At 40.5% G+C, this 19,952-nt stretch overlaps 1 protein-coding gene across 1 annotated transcript in view; it reads right to left on the bottom strand.

Annotated features, from left to right (window-relative positions):
- GDPD4 (glycerophosphodiester phosphodiesterase domain containing 4) overlaps positions 1 to 19,952 on the bottom strand; it is a gene marked incomplete at its 3' end in the record, with an annotated part of 72,443 nt that overhangs the window by 32,636 nt on the left and 19,855 nt on the right. Inside the window, exons 8-12 of the mRNA XM_036743924.1 lie at positions 17,285 to 17,430; positions 10,606 to 10,688; positions 8,887 to 9,037; positions 4,263 to 4,487; positions 2,352 to 2,509 (exon numbers count right to left, since the gene is read on the bottom strand). Of these exons, the coding sequence (XP_036599819.1) occupies positions 2,352 to 2,509; positions 4,263 to 4,487; positions 8,887 to 9,037; positions 10,606 to 10,688; positions 17,285 to 17,430 (763 nt within the window). The remainder of the gene's footprint in view (positions 1 to 2,351; positions 2,510 to 4,262; positions 4,488 to 8,886; positions 9,038 to 10,605; positions 10,689 to 17,284; positions 17,431 to 19,952) is intronic.

The following is a 19,952-nucleotide window of genomic DNA, read 5'->3' as shown; positions in this document are numbered from 1 at the left end:
GAAATGGATAAGTTTGATTATGTTAAATTGAAATGTTTTTGTACAAAAAAAAGCCAATGCAACAAAGATTAGGAGGGAAGCAGAAAATTGGGAGAAAATCTTTACAACTAGTATCTCTGATAAAGGCCTCATTTCTAAAATATACAGAGAACTTAGCCAAATATATAGGAATACAAGTCATTCTCCAATTGAGAAATGGTGAAAGGATACGAACAGGCAATTTTCAGAGGAAGAAATTAAAGATATCTATAGGCATATGGAAAAATGCTCTAAATCACTACTGATTAGAGAAATGCAAATCAAAACAACCCTTAGATACCACATCTCTCCTGTCAGATTGGCTAAAATGACAAAACAGAAAAATGATAAATGCTAGAGAGGATATGGGAAAATTGGAACATTATTACATTGCTGGTGGAGTTGTGAACTGATCCAGCCATTCTGGAGAGCAATTTGGAACTATGCCCAAAGGGCTATAAAAATGTTCATACCCTTTGACCCAGCAATACCACTTCTAGGGTTGTATCCCAAAGAGATCACACAAGTGGGAAAAGGACCCTTATGTACAAAAATATTTATAGTGGCTTTTTGTGGTAGCAAAGAATTGGAAATCAAAGGGATGCCCATCAATAGTGGAATGGCTGAACAAGCTGTGGTATATGAAGGTAATGGAATACTATTGTGCTATAAGAAATGGGGATGATACGGACTTCCTAACCACCTGGAAAAACCTACACAACATAATTCTGAGTGAGCGGAGCACAGCCAGGAGAACATTATACACAACCACAGATATATGGATTCTGTGATGACTAACCCTGACAGACTTTGCTCTTCTCAGCAACACAAGGTGCAAAGACTACTCCAAAGGACTCACAATGAGGAATACTGTCTACATCCAGAGAAAGAACTATGAAGTATGAATGTAAATTGAGGTACACTTTATGCTCGCCTTTTTTCCCCTTTTTTCTTCTCTCTTTTGTTTTTGGGGGTTTTCTTGGTTCTGTTTCTTCTTTTTCATAATTCATTCCATTGGTCATAATTCTTCTCTACAACTTGACTAGTGTGTAAATTAATTCAATGTGAAATCATATGTGGAAGATATATGGGATTCCATGCCATCTTGGGGAGGAAGGGAAGAAAATCTGGAACTCAAAAATATATAGAACCAGGTGTTGTAAACTAAAAATTAAAAAAAATAAAAATTTTAAAAAAAGATTATAAAGTTCTCCTTCCGATTACTCATCAAATTTGCCTATTTGAACCACAGGGCCATGACTGAGGTACCACTTTGTGCACCCATGCATGATGTGGAACTTAAAAAGTTTCAAGAGATGTAATTTCTGGGCAATTCAATCATTTTATTAATAATGCCAACATTTAATAAAAGGTTAGTCATTTGGCCATCTTTCACTCAGACCAAAGACAGTCATGGCGGAATCCTCATGACTTATAGGCCCAATGGAAGGGGGTTGTTCCTGAGGGTGGCAATCAACTCTGACTGGTTAAGAATTAACGAGAAAATGAATATTATACAATGAAGGGGTCAATCTATTCAAATGAACTTTGATTGTGCCATTCACTTCTAAGTTACCCCCAGCCTTGGGCAATCTATTCAAAGAATTTATCCCTACCCAAATCTTCATAGAGGACTATGGCTTCCCAACCTGGGTGGGGTCTGGATAGAGTGGAAGGTTAGCTCAACCTTCAGAGACTGAGGTCTTGAAATGAGAATAAAAGAAAAAAGGAAAAATTGGAATCTCCCCAAGTCATCAGTTATTAATAATCATTTATTTCTCTCCAGAAGTTCGTGGAAGGAATTACTAACTTTTATGTAGCTGGCCTTAGAAAACTAAGCCTACAAAATAATCAACATCACAGACAAAATTAAGAGAAATGAGAGGCAGTATCTCAAATTGTCAGAGGATTGATTGGGTTAAAATCAATGAAGGCTTCCTGAAGGAAGCTGAAGGATAGATCAATGGATAGGTAAGTGAAGACAGGTATAATAAAAGGACTAAATCTTTGCATACGTAGAGAGACAGAGGTGAGAACACAATAACTTGACTTGAGTGAAGGGTCTAGGTAGTGACTGAAGCTTAGAATTAAATTACATAATTAAATATACATAAATTAAATATACATAAAAAACAAACAAAATAAAATACATATGAACCTAAAGGAAAAAAATTATAGTGAAACAGAATTACCACTACGCTAATAATGGAAAAAACCAAGTCCATGGACCCCCAGATTAAATCCTCTGGTGTAGAGGAATGATAAGATATAAGGAAAGGTTTGTGGTAGAAAGGGACAGAGGTGTCCTCATCCCCTATTGGGGAATCACCTACTTGATATCCTTGCTGTTCATGTCCTTGTAACCAAGGTTCAATCCTTTAATTCCCATTCTCAGGAGGTCAACGAGAGGTAACTTCGCTCCCAACACTTGTGTGTAATGTGGAGCTATCATTCGAACATCTGACCTGTACTGCCCTGGCAACCAAAGGACCTATAAAAAGCAAAGAAGACGCCAGCTGTCAGGTCACTGGCAGAAGATGATTGCAGGCACCATTAGAAGGCACTTAATGATTCAGAAGGGTCAAAACTAGCACATGGATCCTCACACCAATGCCAAAAAAAAAATATCAGGTCTTAGAATTTTCATTTGACAGATGAGAAATTCCAAGGAGTCGAAGGCTCTAAGAATTAAAAGAGATCCTAGAACAGTCTAGTCTGAAGTCTCCTCTTCCTTGATGAGAGAACTGCAACCCAGACAAGTGAGGCAAATGTGCCTCACTCACAGTGGTGACTGGTAGAGCCAGGGGCCAGCGTTCTTTCTACCACACCAAACAAAGGGGATGCTCTGGAGGGGAAATGGAGTCCCTAAACCAAGCCTCAAAGAGTCAAAAGGGACTGCAAAGAGCATCTGATATAAACCGTGCCTGAAGAAGGGTCCCCTCTGTGGTATCCCCAACAAATGATCATTTCACCTTTTCTTAGAGAACTCCAGTTACAGCAAGCTCACTACCTTATAAAGCACCCATTAATTCCACTTTCAAGACATCTTTGTTAGGAAGTTTTCTCCCTACATCAAATCAAAATCTGCCCCCTCAGCAACTCGGTGGCGAAGAAGTACAAATATAATTTCTCTTCCATTCCACACCACCACCCCTCCTTAGTCTTCCTTTTTCTTCATTGAACTAAACCCCCTTCTCCCCCACCCTGGCACATTCCCAAGCTCCATTTGGAACTGGCTCCATCCCTGTGAAGCTTGACAAAAGAGGATCCCATCGCCAGCTTTGGAGCATCAATCCAACAAATATTCAGCAGGTAAGCTCTTCCAGGAACCCTCCTTGAAGTATTTCCAGAATGGGGTTCCTCAAGAATACTGTTATTTCAGCTGTCCACACCATGAGCCTGGTACCCACTATTAAGCGAGACTCTTATGCTGGAGGCCAGTTGATGCCACCCAACACCTTCATGAGAGATTAGTCTAGGATTATTTGGTTATTCTGTGACCTTGGGCAATCCATTCCCCCCACTGGCTCTGTTTCCCCATTTATAAAATGAGGGAGTTGGAAGAGATAGTGTCTAAGGTCCCTTTTAGCGCTAAATCCTATGAGTTTGGTGTAAGTAATGGGACCTATGAGCAGAAATAGGCAAATGGCAAAGAAATAGCTATAGCTATTTGTATACTTATGCCTCTCTTAAAAGAGGGTTGATGTTTCACTTGGTTCCAAATAAAATTTGGTTAATGTTACCAATTCAGGCTTAGCTCATTTGCAAATGGATATTCCTATTAGGACATTAACCACTCAAAAATAAAGAAACATGCAAGGAATAGCTAACATTTCTACAGCACTCTGTAATTTATAAACCCCTACAAAGTATTATTATCCCCATTTTCCAGAAGAAAAAATCAGGGCCTAATTAATCTCTATTAAATGATTTGCCCAAGTTACACGGCAGTAAGTGGCAGAACCAGGAACTGAAATCTCTATCTCCCAATACCAAGTACAGTACTTTTTCCATACCACTCTAGTTGATGCTCAGGGGGCCAACACCATTCATATTTGAGTCCAACCCCTGGGGCCTTCAGAAAGTAAGAGCAACAAATAAGGGAGACTGATGGGCACTAGGACTACATGATAAACTTCTCATTCTTCTTTTTCCCTCCCCCCTCCTAATTTAGCACTTAGCACATTATGTGGCACACAGCAGACACTTTTAAAAAAAAAGGTTGATTTAATTGACAGGCCTACCAGGTGACTTTTAATCCCGACTTCATTGATCATCACTTCTAACACTTTCATGATCCATCTATGTCTGTAAGGATGTTTCCTTGGGGGACGGTAGAGATCAAATATCACCAGTTTATTTTCCTTGTTTGCAAGTCTCAAGAAATTGCTTAGTTTCATAATTGACTGATTCTTTGCCATCTCTTCATCCTTTTTAGTCAGTGGCGCCATGTATTTATATGGCTTAGCCTAGAATTAAGCAATAATGGCATTAAATAAAGTGGAGTAGAAATATACAGTGGCGACAACAAATATTTCCCAGCTTCCCATGCTATGTGTTGTTCACGTACAAAGCAGAATCAATCTCCTTATGGCGACCTTTCTGCTCTCTTCTGCTCCTTACAAAATCACAGAATCAGGGCTAGAAGAGGGCTCACGAGCCATCTAGTCCAATTCATGCCTAAGCAGGAATCCTCAATGCTACACACTGTCTGACAAGTGTTCCTCCAAACTCTACTCCAAGACTTCTAGTCTTTGATAAAGAACTCATTACCTCAAAAAGAAGCCCATCCCATGTCTGGTCAGTGCATCGTTAGAAAGTTTTTTAATTACACTGAGCCTAACTCTGCCTCCGCAACTTTTGCACACTGGTCCCAGGATTGAGGAACTGAGCATGAAACCTAAGTAACTAGGAAACAAATAAATTATCAAAATCTTAACAACAAATACAGAAGAAGAAATCTTAAAAATTATAAGAGAATGGAAAAAAGTTTTAACTAATAAAACTAAGTTGTTTTTAAGAAACCAATGAAATCAATAAATCATTAACTATAAAAGAAGAAAATTGAATTATTCAAAATAAAAATGATTAAGTTGAATTGACATGGAGAAAGGAAATAAAAAGAATCATCCAAAAACTCTCTCTAATTAAATACCAGAAAACTGAAAATTTAAAGAAAATGGATCATTATCTGAAAAAATACAAAATATTCTGATTAGCAAGAAAAACAAAATCTTAGAAAGGGAAATCAAGCAAAAAATAAATTAATCAAAGGAAAAAGTTCTGTTCCAAACGAATTTACAAGTAAAGTCTATCAAATACTCAAATAGTAATTTATATCTTTGCTGTAAATATTCTAATAATTAAAATGTACACTGTGTAAAATTCCTTTTATGAGATATAGTCTTGAATTCAAACTAACGAAAGATAATGGGGAAAATATATACCTATATATAATACTATATATTACTATAGTACTAGATAAGAGATTACTATGTGATATTCACTAATAAATAACAATGCAAAAAAATTTAAATTAAATCTTAGGAAAGAGATTGCTTTAATCTATCCACAAAATTATTCACTATGACAAAGGTGGGTTTTTATACCAAGGATGCAATGATAGTCCAAGAGTAGGACAACTACTACTATAATTAATCATATAAATAGATATAGAAAAAGTCTAACAAAATATAGCACTTATAGGTTTTTTTTAAATAGCCCTAAAAAAGATTAGAATGGAAGGGCTCATCTTTAACAGGTTCAAAATTATATAGCCAAGATCACATGATAGCATTTTTTTCAATGGGGAAGCACCGAAAATTTTTCTCAAAGGTAGAGGGATAAAGCAAGGATGTTATTTAATGACTATTAAAAGAACTCAGCCAAAGAACTGAGAAACACAAGGAACTGAGGCAGGACATGTGACTGTGTGGCCTTCTAGCAAGTCTGAACAAAAGGTCCCAGAATCCAGCTAGGATCAGTTGTCCTCCAAGAAGTTACTTGGGGAAGAAATAGAGGCTGTAAAATCATGAACTTCCCAGTAAAGGGGAAGAAGGGGGCTAAATAGATTTGAGGTTCAGTCCCCAGGAAAACCATAATCAAAGGGAAAGGAATCATAAAGTGAGCAATAGAGGACTATAAAAAGTGACATTACCAAAGGTCTTAAAAAGAAGAAAATTCAAAGACCTTAAGCAGCAGATAAACCAACAGGAAAGACATCAATAACAAAAGGTAATATGACCTCCTGATCAAGTAAAAGTGCACAGACATCTCTGAAAAAAAATAAGCCAAAGGGACATGAATCAGCAGATTCATGAGGCAGAAGACTTGTGGATTCTAAAAAGAGTGTGCAACAACAGAAAGTTCCTGACTGGTTTAGAAGAGAAATAATGAAGGCATGGTTTAAGGCAGAAATAATCGGAATAGAAAATCTTTAATTCATTATAGCAAGTCACACTCAAGAAGCAAATGAGGGAATAACTGACTGGGGATACAAATGCACATAAGAGAAAGATAACCTAGAAAAGGAAAAGCAAGAAATGATGTTGAAAGAAAACATGATCTCCATACAAGTCAAACATAATGATCTCAGAGACAGGTCACAGAGACAACCTAAGAATTACACATCTACCAAAGGAACACAAGTGAAAAACAAACAAAATGACCAAGCCCCATAATAACAGTAACTTCTCTAAATTTCTGAACAAAGAAAACAAAGTATTAATGAATAGAACCCACAGATCACTTCTGGAGGAAAAAAAAGTTAGACAATGTTATTCCAGCTTAACTGCCAAATACCAGACAAAACAATAACAAAATTAACTCGGAGGAACAAAATTTGATTTGAGAAACATTTATTAAGCACTTACTGTTGTCCGAGGTAATGTGCTGGTCAGTGGGCATACAAAGACAAAAATGAAATAGTCCTTGCCCTCAAGGAGCTTATATTCTACAAGGAGGATGGACAAATAATTGTATTATCATAAAGAATAATTTCAAGAGGGACCCAGTAATAGTAATTCTTGGGAGTACAAAAGGCATCATATAGGTACAGGGGTGGCAATATGGCCAGATGGGTGTTTTAGCATCATCAATTTGCTGCTGTGTGGAGGATGGATTGAAGGAAGATTAGAAGTAGACAGACCAATTAGAAGGCTATTAGTACAGTCTAGACAACAGGTGCTGAGGGCCTACCATATGATGTAAGAGATGTTGTGGTTACAGGAGCACAAGACTTCTCAACTTAGATATGAAGACTGAGGAAGAAGGAAGAGTTAAGGATAACTCCAAGGTTGTGAACCAGGGTTACTGGAAGGATGGGGTACCAGAGACAGGAAAATCTGAAAAAGGGTTAGGCATTGGGGAAATTATAAGGAATCCATTCTGTGGGAAGTAGTTGAAGAGTCTGACGAACTTGGACAAGAGGCCATATAAGGGGAAATCCACTTATGTCATGGTTTTGAAGCCACCAAAATAGGGACAGGGGTTGGGATGGAAAGGAAATCTGAGTTAGATTGACTCTTTGAAAAAGGAGAGACAGTGAGCTGGAGGGAGATAGATGATAATATGAAGAGAATTTTATAAAATGTTATAAGAATATCTTAAAAAATTCTTTTCATTGGATTTTATTGTTTGGAACTTAGGGCAATGCCTCTTGGAACATTTGGTAACTGAAGCCTATTTTCTATTACTATTAACCTCACCTGGCTAAAACCTGACTCATTGAATGTTAGCATTAAAGGAAGACTTCCGATATTCCTCAGATAAGAAACCAAATGAGAGAAAGAAGGGAATGAAGACATTTACAAATTCTTTAAAAAAAAAACCTTTCAAGGAATTTTACTGCTGGAAGGATTCCCCCTGATGCTCAACCTTTGGTTACGTTTGTCATATCTAAATCTCCTTCCTTCAATTAGTGCATTGTAACTTCTTTAAAATATAGCATTATAGTTTTATAAGTATAAGGTTTTTGCAAACTGAGTGTTTAAATCTGTAACTTAGTCTCTTTACTAATTTGTTCTTAGTTTGTTCAACCTTAACTGAAAGAAGCATGAGATAACGAATCTGTTTGACTAGACCTGCGTGACCTTTACGGCTCTAACAGTGTGAGTTATCCAAGCTTTACCTGTTTCATCTTCTACTACAAGTCTGGAAATCTTTGGGAGAGTGTGCTATGGCATTTAGGATAGAGGGGAAGGAGGCAGGGCGGGGGAGGGGAAGGGCATGAAAATTTATTAAGTACCCACTCATGTACGAGACATTGGGCTAAATGCTTTACAAATATGTCATTTGAGGTAGCTGGGGAGGAGTTTCCTTCTTTGTTATCTACCTTGATATTCTGTTTAATAGATGCTTTTGCTTTGACTTAATGTGCATTCTGGTGTGGCCTGGTAAAAACAAGCATCAGATGCGGGCTCATGGGTTGTGGTTTGAAAGAGAGGTTGATCTAAAATGTACCTTTGAGTGAAAGTTTTAGTAGCCCATGTTTGAGGAAGAAATCTTAGTTCACCCCCCAAAATCTTTCCAAATCTGAGCAACAAGTCTCTTATTCCTTTCTGGATCTATTTCCTCATTTATAGAATAAAATAGGGAGTTTGGACAAAACAGATGAACTTTATGTTCTCTTTGCAAGTCTATGACTTTTTTTCTTGTCTCCTGCCAACAGTCACATTAATGGTGAGCCACCCAAACGGACATGAACTTTAAGGGCACAGGCAGGGCAATCACTTGTCTGGGAATGGGTCAGATTAAATGGCTGCTGAGGTCCCTTCCAATTCTAAAATCCTGTAATTCTGACACGGAGACCCAATTAGTGTGGCCCGTGTGTCATTCCAGGTTGGCCAGCTCTGACCCGGGCCCTGTTACCTTGAAGAACCATTGGCCTGAGTTCAGGGTTTCCAGGGTTTTCCAAGTGAACATAGAGGCAGGCATGTCAGAGAAATCCGGCAAGATCTCATGGATATTAGTTGTTCTCCTCAGGGTGGGGTCATGCATAAGGAAAGGAACACCATCATAACTGTGGACAGACAGAGGACAAGGAAGGGGTATTTACTTGATTGGCATCTCCCAAGGGAAGACGGTTGGAAGGGTCAGCTAGTTTCATCTTCTGGCTACTGAATTCTAATGATGGAAGCTCCCCCTAAACTCATGCTTAACCAATGGAGTCTGGGATCGTGTGCATCAAATTCCAGGTCATGACTGTAATTTATTCCAATATACATATACTCATAACCCAATAGCTGCAAAGAGAGACCTATATAATCTTTCTAGGGTTCACCACTGTCCCAAAATATTGACAATGCCAACTCCTTAGTCTGAAGCCCACATAAAGAACCTACGAAGTACAGCACACGTATTTTTAGACTTTTGTAGTGTGATGACCTGTTATACTGATTTTTAAAAATTCTTATTCTTTTTGTCTTAAAAAATATCATTTGTTATATGGGGTGGCTCTGGGGGGAAGAGGGGGAGGGATAGTAGGAGGAAATTATGGTGATGTAAAAAAATGATTCCAATAAAACTTATTTTTAAAAAATCAAAAGGGCCCACACAGACTCACATGAGCCAGAGCTACCCTGAATCCTCATTCACTTCAAGAAATGCTGCAATATTCTCTGCATCACCCATAATGATGCAGCTTGTTTTAGATAACCACCAGCACCTGAAAAGCTCTGACTTTCAATTGTTTTGTTTTCCAGTTATCCCGAGGACAATTAATGTAACAGGCCCAAGCAGCCTAGGCTCTTCCCTCTGCTCACACGTTCACTGTTTACACTGTGCCATCATAGGGAGCTTGACTATCACTGCCCCCATGCATATATTTACTCAAGTTATTGAAAGGCCAGTAGGGGTCTGCTGAAGGTTGCTACTGTCAGACTTGGGCAAGGCTACTGGCAGCAAAAGTATGAAATCAGTTGACCTTGGACTCAGGGTCCTTATCTCTACTCTCTCCACAGGGTCCATCCCATTATTACCATCATGGGTATGCCACCCCACCCTCTCCCTCCTCCTCCTGTTTTTATCAAAGATACTGACATACTTCTTGAGTGTCTTTCCATATCTGCCTGAGGGTGTGCGTTCCCTCTGGAAGTCTTATATGCCAGGCCATGACCTAACACTGAAGGGATGTGGCTGTGATCCACTCGGGTCATCACAACTGTGTGTAGAGAAGTTGTATGGTGTGTTTAGAAAAAGGGTGGCAGAGAACTATACATGTTTGTAGGAAGGTTGCGTAATTTATAGAATATACAGTGTGTGTATATGTGTGGGAATGTGGGGTGCTGGAGGAGTTTATTTGGTATGGAGACAGGGCATTTATGTACGGAGAGGTATGATGTACATTTTTTGTACACGGTTTATTTGTGCATATTTGAGAGAAGGTATCTCATCTACATTGGAGGAAATTGTGTAGCATGTGTCTGTGTTGGGGGGGCAGTTCTTTGTGGATTGGAAGACATTGTGCTCTTGTGAAAGGTGGCTAGGTAGCGCCTGCGCGGGGTAGTGATATGTGTGTGTTAGTGAGGTGGAGTCTCTGTATGTGCAGATACTTTACCCTGACACAAAATGTCCTGCCTCTATTCTTACCTGAGGGTGACATCAGTCTCCAGCCCTGCGGCACCATGTTCAATAGCCTTCTCAAAGGCCATCTGGGTATTCTCTGGCGCCAGCTAATGAAAGGGAACAGGAAATCAGAATGAGGTGCACATCCCTTCTTTTACCTTCCCTAAGAGTAAGGGAAGGATCATCTCCCAACAAGAGGGGAGGAGGAGATCCCACAGCCTCCCATCTGCCCATGGCCTCTCCTTGCAGCCCTGGAATTGCCCAATAAAATAGCTTTAGTCTGACCTAACACTCACCAGGTCCCTTTGTTCCATCTACTTTCAGGAACACTGGTCATCTGGGGAAAGAGCATCAGACTGGTGGCCAAGAGATCTCTTTCTGGTCCTAGATTTGCCTCTATGTGATTCTGAACAAGTCACTTATTCTTTCGGAGCCCCAGTTCCCTCCTCCTTGAGGGGGTCAGACTAGATGATAGTTTCCCAGAATAATTTGGCCATAGGACACTATACTCAGGCTTGAGATATACTTATAGAACACACCAAAATTCTAGTCATTACTTGGGTGTGGAGGGGAGGAATTAGGATGATTCTGTGGTGGAGACAACTATTTGTCAATTTGGCATTAATAACAGAAGTCTGTTGGCATATACAGAAGATATAATGGGGACCCTCCCCAGACTCGCCACTATGATGGCTACCAAACTTGTCCAAAGACTCACAAGGGCACAATTAAAACCATCAGAAAGAATCCAGAAAGCAGCAGGAAGGATTATGAAGACTGGAGCAAGAAATCTGAAAGTCTTAGGGGGAGAGGTTGTATTTTTCTCACTGTTGTCAATCAAAAGAAAAGAGCAGATTTGGGAAAGTCACTAAGAAGGCAGTGTAGGTTTTCAATTTGTGGACTTATTTGTGGACTTGTTTTAAAATATAGGGATCTGCTCCTGGTCAGAAATGAAACTCACCTAAGTGTAAAAAGGTATTTACCTAGAGAGTTGCAAATCTAATCGGAGGGGCTTTGAAATGAAATAGGAAGAGAGAATGAACACCATGTCTATCTACCAAAGCTATGTCCCCTTGAAAGTAGCTGCAGTGGCTACTTTCAATGCAGTGACCAGTCAAGATCCCAGACAACTGATGATGATCTGTGTAACCCTCCCTCTGACATAGGTGAGGGATTCAAGATGCCGAGGAAGACACACATCCTTGGCCATGGGCACTGTGGGAATTTGTCTTTCTTCGCTATGTATATTGGTTACAAGGGAGTAGCTATAAAGTATGAATAATAATAGCAATCGACAGCTCTCCCTCCCCATCCCCAATAATCCCAAAAGTCAAGAATAGCGTCCATGGCCTTAGACATATAAAAGAAAACAATCATGGGTAGTAAGGAAGAAAAAGCAGAGATCTTAATGTTTATATATCATACCTACTATGTGCCAGGCAATTCTCACAGCAACCCTGAGAGGTAAAGGCTATTATTATCCCCATTTTACAGCTGAGTAAACTGAGGCAGAGGTGAAATGACTTGTCAAGGGTAACACAGCTAATAAGTGTCTGAGGCAGAATTTGAATTCAGGTCTTCCTCACCCCAGAAGCAGGAAACTGACTCAAGAGGCAGAAAAAGAAGCAATATTATCACTAAATTTAACACTATTGACCACTTGAATGGTCAGAAGGACGAGTGCTGGGAATCATTAATAAGCCTGATATGATAATGCTAAGAGATTTAACTTTCTTAACATCTGTTGTGATTCTCTCTCTGGCGACAGCAGAGTAGCAGCTAAGAATTTCCTGACTTGCCTTGATGATAACCTCATTCCTCAAAAAGTGGAGGAAAAAATGAAGGAAAAAGCTGTTCGTGACCTGATGCTTAGAAACAAGAAGAAACTGATGGGGGGAATGATGAACCTCGGGGGGAAGTGACCACCCCGCCTTAGAATCCGTAGCAGAGGAGAAGAAAGCGTGACGCAGTTTGTCATATAACACAGATTTAGAGAAAAGAGATTTCCAAGGGTTCAGAGAAAGGCTATAGTTGTCAGGCTACCTAGGAGCTAGTGGGTTCTCCATCGCTGAACCCCTAACAAAGGAAGGCTGGTTTGCTACTTGTTGGGTTCACTGCGGAAGAAGGTGGATGTACTCTCAGGTTTCTTCCCAATCTTGAGACTGTCATTCGAGGAAACCATAGCATGGTGCTTAGACTGAAATGATTTGCCCAAGCACTCAAACCCAAGTCCTCTTCCTCCAAGTCCTGGGCTATTTGCACTATGTTATACTTCTTCGGATTCTCTTCTTCCCCAGATCACTGGATATGCTATGAACTAGTGGGCTCTCTCCTCACAACTCACCATTTCAAGAGTATCACTTCATATTGGCTGTGGCTTCAATGACCAATAGGCTCTAAAAGTTTTCCTTACTGAACCACTTTTGTATCTTGGGCAACAAGGGTTCCAGATTCTAGCCTGGGAAAAGTTGAGTGTATTGACTTCTAACATCTCTCCACTGCCACCACCATTAGATTCTAAGTTCTCTGAGAGCAGGGACCGTCTTTTGCTTTTTGTAACCCCAGAGCTTAACACAGTGCCCAGCACACAGAAGGTGCTTTATAAATGTTTCTTCACTGTTACTGCCTATTACATAAAAACCTTGTACATAGGCTCGAGAGCTGCCCCTGAATTTCACAGAACAGGAACCTGAGACCCAGGTAAATTGAGTGGCTAGTCCAAGGTCATAAAAGTAACAAAGAGCAGAGCTAGAATTCAAACCACGTCTTCTGACTTCAAATACAATGCTAATTATGCCACATTGCCTCCCTCCAGCTATCAGGCAGAGGCTAGAGGGACACACAGATCAGTGAGCTTTCTTCAAGGTTCCAACACAGGCCCAGGTGGGTAGTGGTGAGGCCAAAGTCCAGCCAGTCAACAGAGCCATTTAAATAGCTCTGATGTTCTCTAAAATTAAAATTGAAAGGCTTGGATTCATGGATGATTTATTCAGGGTAACCCTCTCCTCCATTTGGAGCTGACCACAATCAACCAATAAATTCTAACTCCATGCCAGGAAGACTATTCTAGCAATCAGAACCTACAAAGGATGGGAGGGAGGAAGAGAGGAGGAAAAGGAATAGGCATTTATGGATTACCTACTGTGTGCCACACATTTTGCTAAGCACCTTATAAATAATATCTCATTTGATCCCCACAACAATCCTTGAGGCAGAGTAAGTGACTTGCTCAGAATCATACAGCTAGTAAGTATCGGAGGCACGATTTGAACTCAATTCTATTCTAACTCCAGTCCTGGCACTCTATCCAATGAACCACTCCACGAATTGGTTCGTTCTATTTTAAGCTCTTCTCTGTAGGTATTCAAGCAGCTGGCATGGGGAAAGGGAAATGAGTGCCAGGCTTTGAAACAGGTGCCAACTTTGCTACTTCCTGGTCGTGATACTACAGAATTGGGAGCAAATTGCCTGTAACTATTCTATCTATGCTTTAAACACTTGAACTAACAAGGTGGCAGTTTCTTCTTTTCCAATTTTGGTTGTTTGTGTGAAAACCTTTTTAATTTGATGTAATCCAAACTGCCCATTCTGCCTCTTGTTTGGCCATGAACTCTTCCCTTACCCGGAAAGTTGAAAGGTTAATTTCTTCCAAGTTCCTCTAATATGCTTGTGGTGTCACCTTTTATGCCTTAATCATATACCCATTTGGAACTTATCCTAGTGTCAGATATTGGTCCATGCTAAGTTTTCCAGTTTTCTCAAGAGTTTTCATCAAATAGTGAGTTCTTGCCCCAATAGTAAGGATCTCTTTTGGATTTCTCAAAAACTAAGTTACTGTGTTCATTTGCTTCCATACTTCGCATGTTGAATCAGTTTCACCGATTAACCTCTATTTCTTATCCAGAACCAAACTGTTTTGACAGTTACAGCTTTGTGGAATCGTCTGAGATCAGGTAATGCTAGGTCTCTTTATGTTTTTCATCAATTCCCCCGATATTCTTGATATTTTATTCTTCAATATAAACTAACAAATATTTCAGCAGCATATTCAATCTACTATTTTATGTGTCACTAAGAGAAACTAATAGTTGTTCTTAATGACATCTCCATTTTCAAGTGAAGTATATTAAGAATTGGTAAGGTCCTTAGAGATCATCTATCCCACCCTATCATTTTATAAGATTGAGGTTCCTCCCTAGAAATGAATATACTTTTCTCAAAGAGCATCATAAATTCTTTTAAAACCCTTGAAGCCAAATTCAATCTCTGTCATAGTCCCAAAAATCTTGAAGTTACAAGGGTCCTTAGCAGTCAGATCATCTTATCCAATCCTCACCTAGTTCTGCATCTAAATCTATAGCATCTTCTGTGGAGTACTTCCAGCAACAGGGGTCTAAAATTTATGTCATTTCCTTGAGCTACCCTGTCAATAAAGGAAATGCCACAAGTCTGGTGTGATTTGTTCTCTAGGAACCCATGCTGGCTCCTAGTAGTCACCACTTCCCTTTCTACTGGCTTATAAATGGCTTAATAATCCAGAATTTTTCCAGAGATGGATACCAAATTCACTAGCTCAAAGTGAAAAGAATTCAACTCTGAAACAAATAGGAATGACCTTTACACATTTCCATTCCTGTAGCTTCTCTCTGGTTCACCAGGATTTCTCCAAGGCCATGGATGGTGTTTCAGCAATCACATACATAAGCTTCTTGTGAGATGTAGTTCCTCTAGATGAGATGACTCGAACCAAGAAGGTATTCTTTCAGAGGTATGGGTTGGCCTGGAAGACCATGCAGTCCTTTTTGAATTCTGTGGACTCCAATGAAGACAGCAAGGTGCACTTTGTACTTGCAATGTTAATAAAATAGGAAGATCTTCCCCATCCATTATAGGCCTAGGTGACCTGCTTTGAGCTCTGGCCCAGCCCACAGCTGTGATACATCCTAAATCACAGAGCCTATTGGGGGAGGGAAACTTGCTCAGGGGAGGCTTGCTTTGTACCTTTTGGTACTAAGTTCATTAGGTCACGAAGGTTGTGATGCCTTCTGGCTTTGAGAAGTGTACATATACTTTGAGTTGGTATTTTGCTTTGGGGGCTTGCTTATGAGAAGGACCTTTTGATTTCCTGGTGGAGACTGAGTAGCCATACGTTCAGAGCTCCCCAACTGCTCAGATGTAGAGGCTCTCTCAATCCAATGGTTGTACATGAAGTGTATAGCAGTATTGCTTGATTCATGCAGTCAGAGCCCTGTCTGTTGGTCTTTGTGCTAATTTATCTGCTTGTATTTTCTCCGAAGTTCAGGGGGCTGACTTTTCCCCTGAACTAGTGAATGTAATTAAAGAAGATTGTTAATCCATTTTTGAGCAGTATTTCCTAGAAAAGCAGATGAAAGAACCTGTGCTAGCCGGCCATCCTGGGTATGCTAGGGTACTTGCTATTATAGTACCCTCATCTCTCTTTAACCTGAGGCTCAATTCCCTTTGGCCTTTTTTTCTTTACTATCCTTTTCATCTTCAGATGATTCGCCTTAGTATAGAAAAAAAGAGGCAAAATAGGAAATCGGTAGTTTTGTTTTCTATTTTCTTTTAATGTCCTATTCACCCCAAGTTCATCCATTCTTTATTCTTCTTATACCCCGCCCAAAAAACAAAAAAAAAGATTGTTCTATTGTCTTTATGACTTTTCACGCTTAGGAGTTACAGTACTATGTCAGCTTTTGTATTCTTTCAGTGTTACATGCCCTAAATCCTATTTTAATGTGTTCTTTTAAAATTTAGATTCAGCAGAGAAGTCCCTGTGCAGTCATATCTATGGAGAAAGCTACCCCTTTCTTCCCCTCCTCAGAACTATTGGGAAAAAGCTTTTGATTCAATGCCTTTTAATTATCAATCTGTGCTACACCTGCCCTGTTCTACCGATGTATTCCTCTAATTCTTTAATAGGGTGAAGAGGACCCTGTTTCTTGAGGTACAAGCTCCACTAGATCCTACCAAGCTGAAAAGATCCCAAGTAGGGGACCAGTAATGAACCATATTTGTCATTCAAGGGAACACACTAAGTTCAAAGAGAGATGACCATCATGTTACTTATGATTTTTTTCTTCAGCCATATCAATGCATGAAGACAGTCTCCTAAAGCAAAGATGGGTCAAGATCATCCCGGAAGAGCACACATTTGGTGAAATCACATATCCTTGAATTAACTCAAGTAATTTAAAATTTGCTCTATTGCTCAAAAGAAAAATGCTTTTTAGGAAAACTGCAAGTTTGGGAGAGGCTGTATATATCTCCCATCCACTCCCAAATAAATCTGAGCCAAGTTAAAAGTTCTGCCCTTTGAGTCAAGCTTTTGGAGTGGGGGGCAAGTCCTTCTGCCTCTGCCACCCATGACCTCCATCATCTCACTTGATTACCTTAGCAACCTTATGAGATTTTACAGATGAGGAAAGCGAGGCCCTTAGATACAAAGTCACACGGCTAATAAGTAGAGGGGGAAAGGCAGGATTCCAGTTTTTCTAACTTGGGAGTCCACAACCCTGCCTCCTAACTAACCAAGTTAAGGGTTGGGTCCTTTCAGGTTCTAAATCCTATGAAGCCTACGATTATGAAGCCTATGATCCAAAGTCCCAGCCACAGTCTTTGGTCTCTGACTGCTCTCTTACTAACCCTACCCCTAGCATCTGCCCCACACATTCAGACCTACCATTGGTGCGCCTCTGTGCCCAAAGAAAGTTGGTTTGGGTCCCAGTGTCTTGTTTTGTCGGAGACAGGGAGAACGTATCCCTAGGGGGATGACGTACATAATGAGAAGAACGGCCAGGAAGAAAATAATGATGATGAACTGAATGGCTGGAAGAATTTGAAGCAGAGAGAGAAGTTCATTCACTGAGGGACAAGCCAAGGGGATTCGCATCATGAAGTACTTTGTCTCATTATATGCCCTGTAAGTTCCACTTCCTATGATGGTTGGTTGGCATTAAACCACTCCTCCCTCAACTTCTTGCTGCCAAAGACCTTCCTCTACCCTCCATCACTGGAACTCCCAAGAAGATCCAGCCACCCCTTAAGTACCACAAATCAAGGGGGGGATGCCCTTTAAGGCCCAAGCTTTAGTCCCACGCTCTCTCCTGGGAAGTCAATAGTCAAGGAGGGATGCTGGATGGGGAGAAAAGAGACCTCATACGGATACAAATGCCCCGCAACATCCCCTACCATTGCCAAGGCAGAGCCAAGCGTGAAAGTCCTATCCTTCCCACCAAGATTGTATATTCTGCTTTCTTCGTCAAAGTATTGTCACTTGTCAAAGTTGTTGTTAAAGTTGGCTTATATATACTTTAACCTGCTCTTACCTGGACACAAACGTGCATGTGGGAAGGGCAGGGGGAGAGGCATGTGTATAGTAGAGTGCCTCACAATCTGATCTGAGCTACGGACTTAAGAGACAGACTACACTCCAAGCCCCAGGCCCTGCCCCTCATTAGCTCTGTGATCTTGGGGAAACTGTTTGACTTCAAAAGTGGAATGGAAGAGGCAGCAAAGCACTATGGGTAGAAAGCTTGTCAGAGCCAGGAAGATCTGGGTTCAGGTCCTATCTCTGACATAACACCATCAGGGCTATATGACCCTGGGCCAGTCTCTTAAATCTCTGTGTTCTAGCAACTCTGAAACTACAAAGCTTCAGTAAAGAAGCTGTTGGCTTATACTACTGCATTGGTAGAGAGTCCTCTTACACAAGGAGTCCTCCGTATCAACAAAAACATAGGTCTAAGTCCCTATTCCTACAATGACAATGATACTAAAAACATGATATTTTGAGCACTTTTCTCCACTAAAGTCCTGCTCCAATGTCTCATTACGTCATGGAAGTAATTTGGGGTTCTCAGGGGCTTTGTCAACAAAGTACAAGCTCTCAGCATTATATCATGCCCACACACTTAGAAGAGCCTCCCTAAATAGAACAGGATTCAACACCAACAGGCAGGTCACCACGAGGCAAATTCTTGGGCCAATCGATCGATAAAGATTAAGCACCTACTATGTGCCAGGCCCTGTGCCAGGCACTGGGGATACAAAAAGAGGAAAAAGGTGGATCACTGTCCTCCAGGAGCTCGCAAACAAATATATCTAAAGCGAGCAATGTATGCATACAAGACAAACAGGAAATTAATAGAGGAAAGGCACTGGAATGAGGAGGGGATGGAGAAGACTTCCTATAGAAAACAGAATTTTAGTTGGGCCATGGTGACTCACGAAATACACAAAAATATAAAATGGCCCTCGTTCCTGTGCCTTCCATCTGCTTCCACCATAACGGTGGCAAAAAGGCAGTAAAGGGGGTGGGAGGAGACAAGAATCACAACAGGTTTTAGACCAGTTATAAACACTCATTAAACTGTTGGCATTCTGAATGTGGGATCTTTTGTCTGATGACTGCCAAGGTGATATACTACTGAAGGAAATCGACTGTGTCCACATCGACATTCCCACAAAAAAATATGAAATCAGGAGACCTTATAAAGTTGCAGTTAAGGACAAATGACGACTCCAAGGTTTTCCTTGGGTGCGTGAGTTGGTTTCATCACGCACTCAAAGACAACAAGCAGCATGTCATGGAATACTTGGTCACCTTGCTCTGCAGTTAGTGCTTGGGACAAGCAGGCTGCCATGAAGATAACAACAACTCAGGGGCTTCCGGGTGTGTCTGGAATAGCAGAGTGAGCACTGGACTGGAAGTCAGGGAGTCCCAAGTTCAAATCCAGCCTCAGACATTTACTAGCTGTATGACCCTGAGCAAGTCACTAAACTTCTGTCTACTTCAGTTTCCTCATCTGTAGAATGTGGATGCATTTTACAGACGCACCTACCTCCCAGGGTTGTTGTGAGAACTAAATCAGACATTTTGTTTATAAAAGGAGCATTTTGCAAAACTCAAATGCTATTAGAATTACGAGGTAGTTACTTCTACACGGAGTCTGTACAGAGTAGAGCGGATGATTCTCATTCTTGGCCCCATACTGCTTTTAATTCATGCTGGTTAAGGTGTCTGGCTGCCTTACTATACTCGCAGACTCACAGTAAGTTTGCAGTCACTTTTTTTTGACTTGCAAAAGTCACTTGTGGCAAGCTCCTTAAGAGCAGGGACTGTCCTTTTGCCTTTTTTTTATATCCTCAAAGATCAGCACAGTCCCCGGCACATAGGAAGCATTTAATAAACGCTTATTGACAGCCTGACTGCTGTCTAGCCATGACTCCCCCACTGGGTATTTAGAAAGCTGATTTTTTTCTAGCCCAAGTATAGGCCTTTCATTTATTCCCATTGATGTTATCTCAGTAGATTCAATTCACTGCTCTAAGATCTTCGTGGATTCTCT

This window comes from Trichosurus vulpecula, chromosome 2 (genome assembly GCF_011100635.1).
Source record: "Trichosurus vulpecula isolate mTriVul1 chromosome 2, mTriVul1.pri, whole genome shotgun sequence".
Lineage (NCBI taxonomy): Eukaryota > Metazoa > Chordata > Mammalia > Diprotodontia > Phalangeridae > Trichosurus > Trichosurus vulpecula.
Note: the sequence above shows the minus strand (reverse complement) of the source record. Positions and strands in the feature narration are given on the sequence as shown.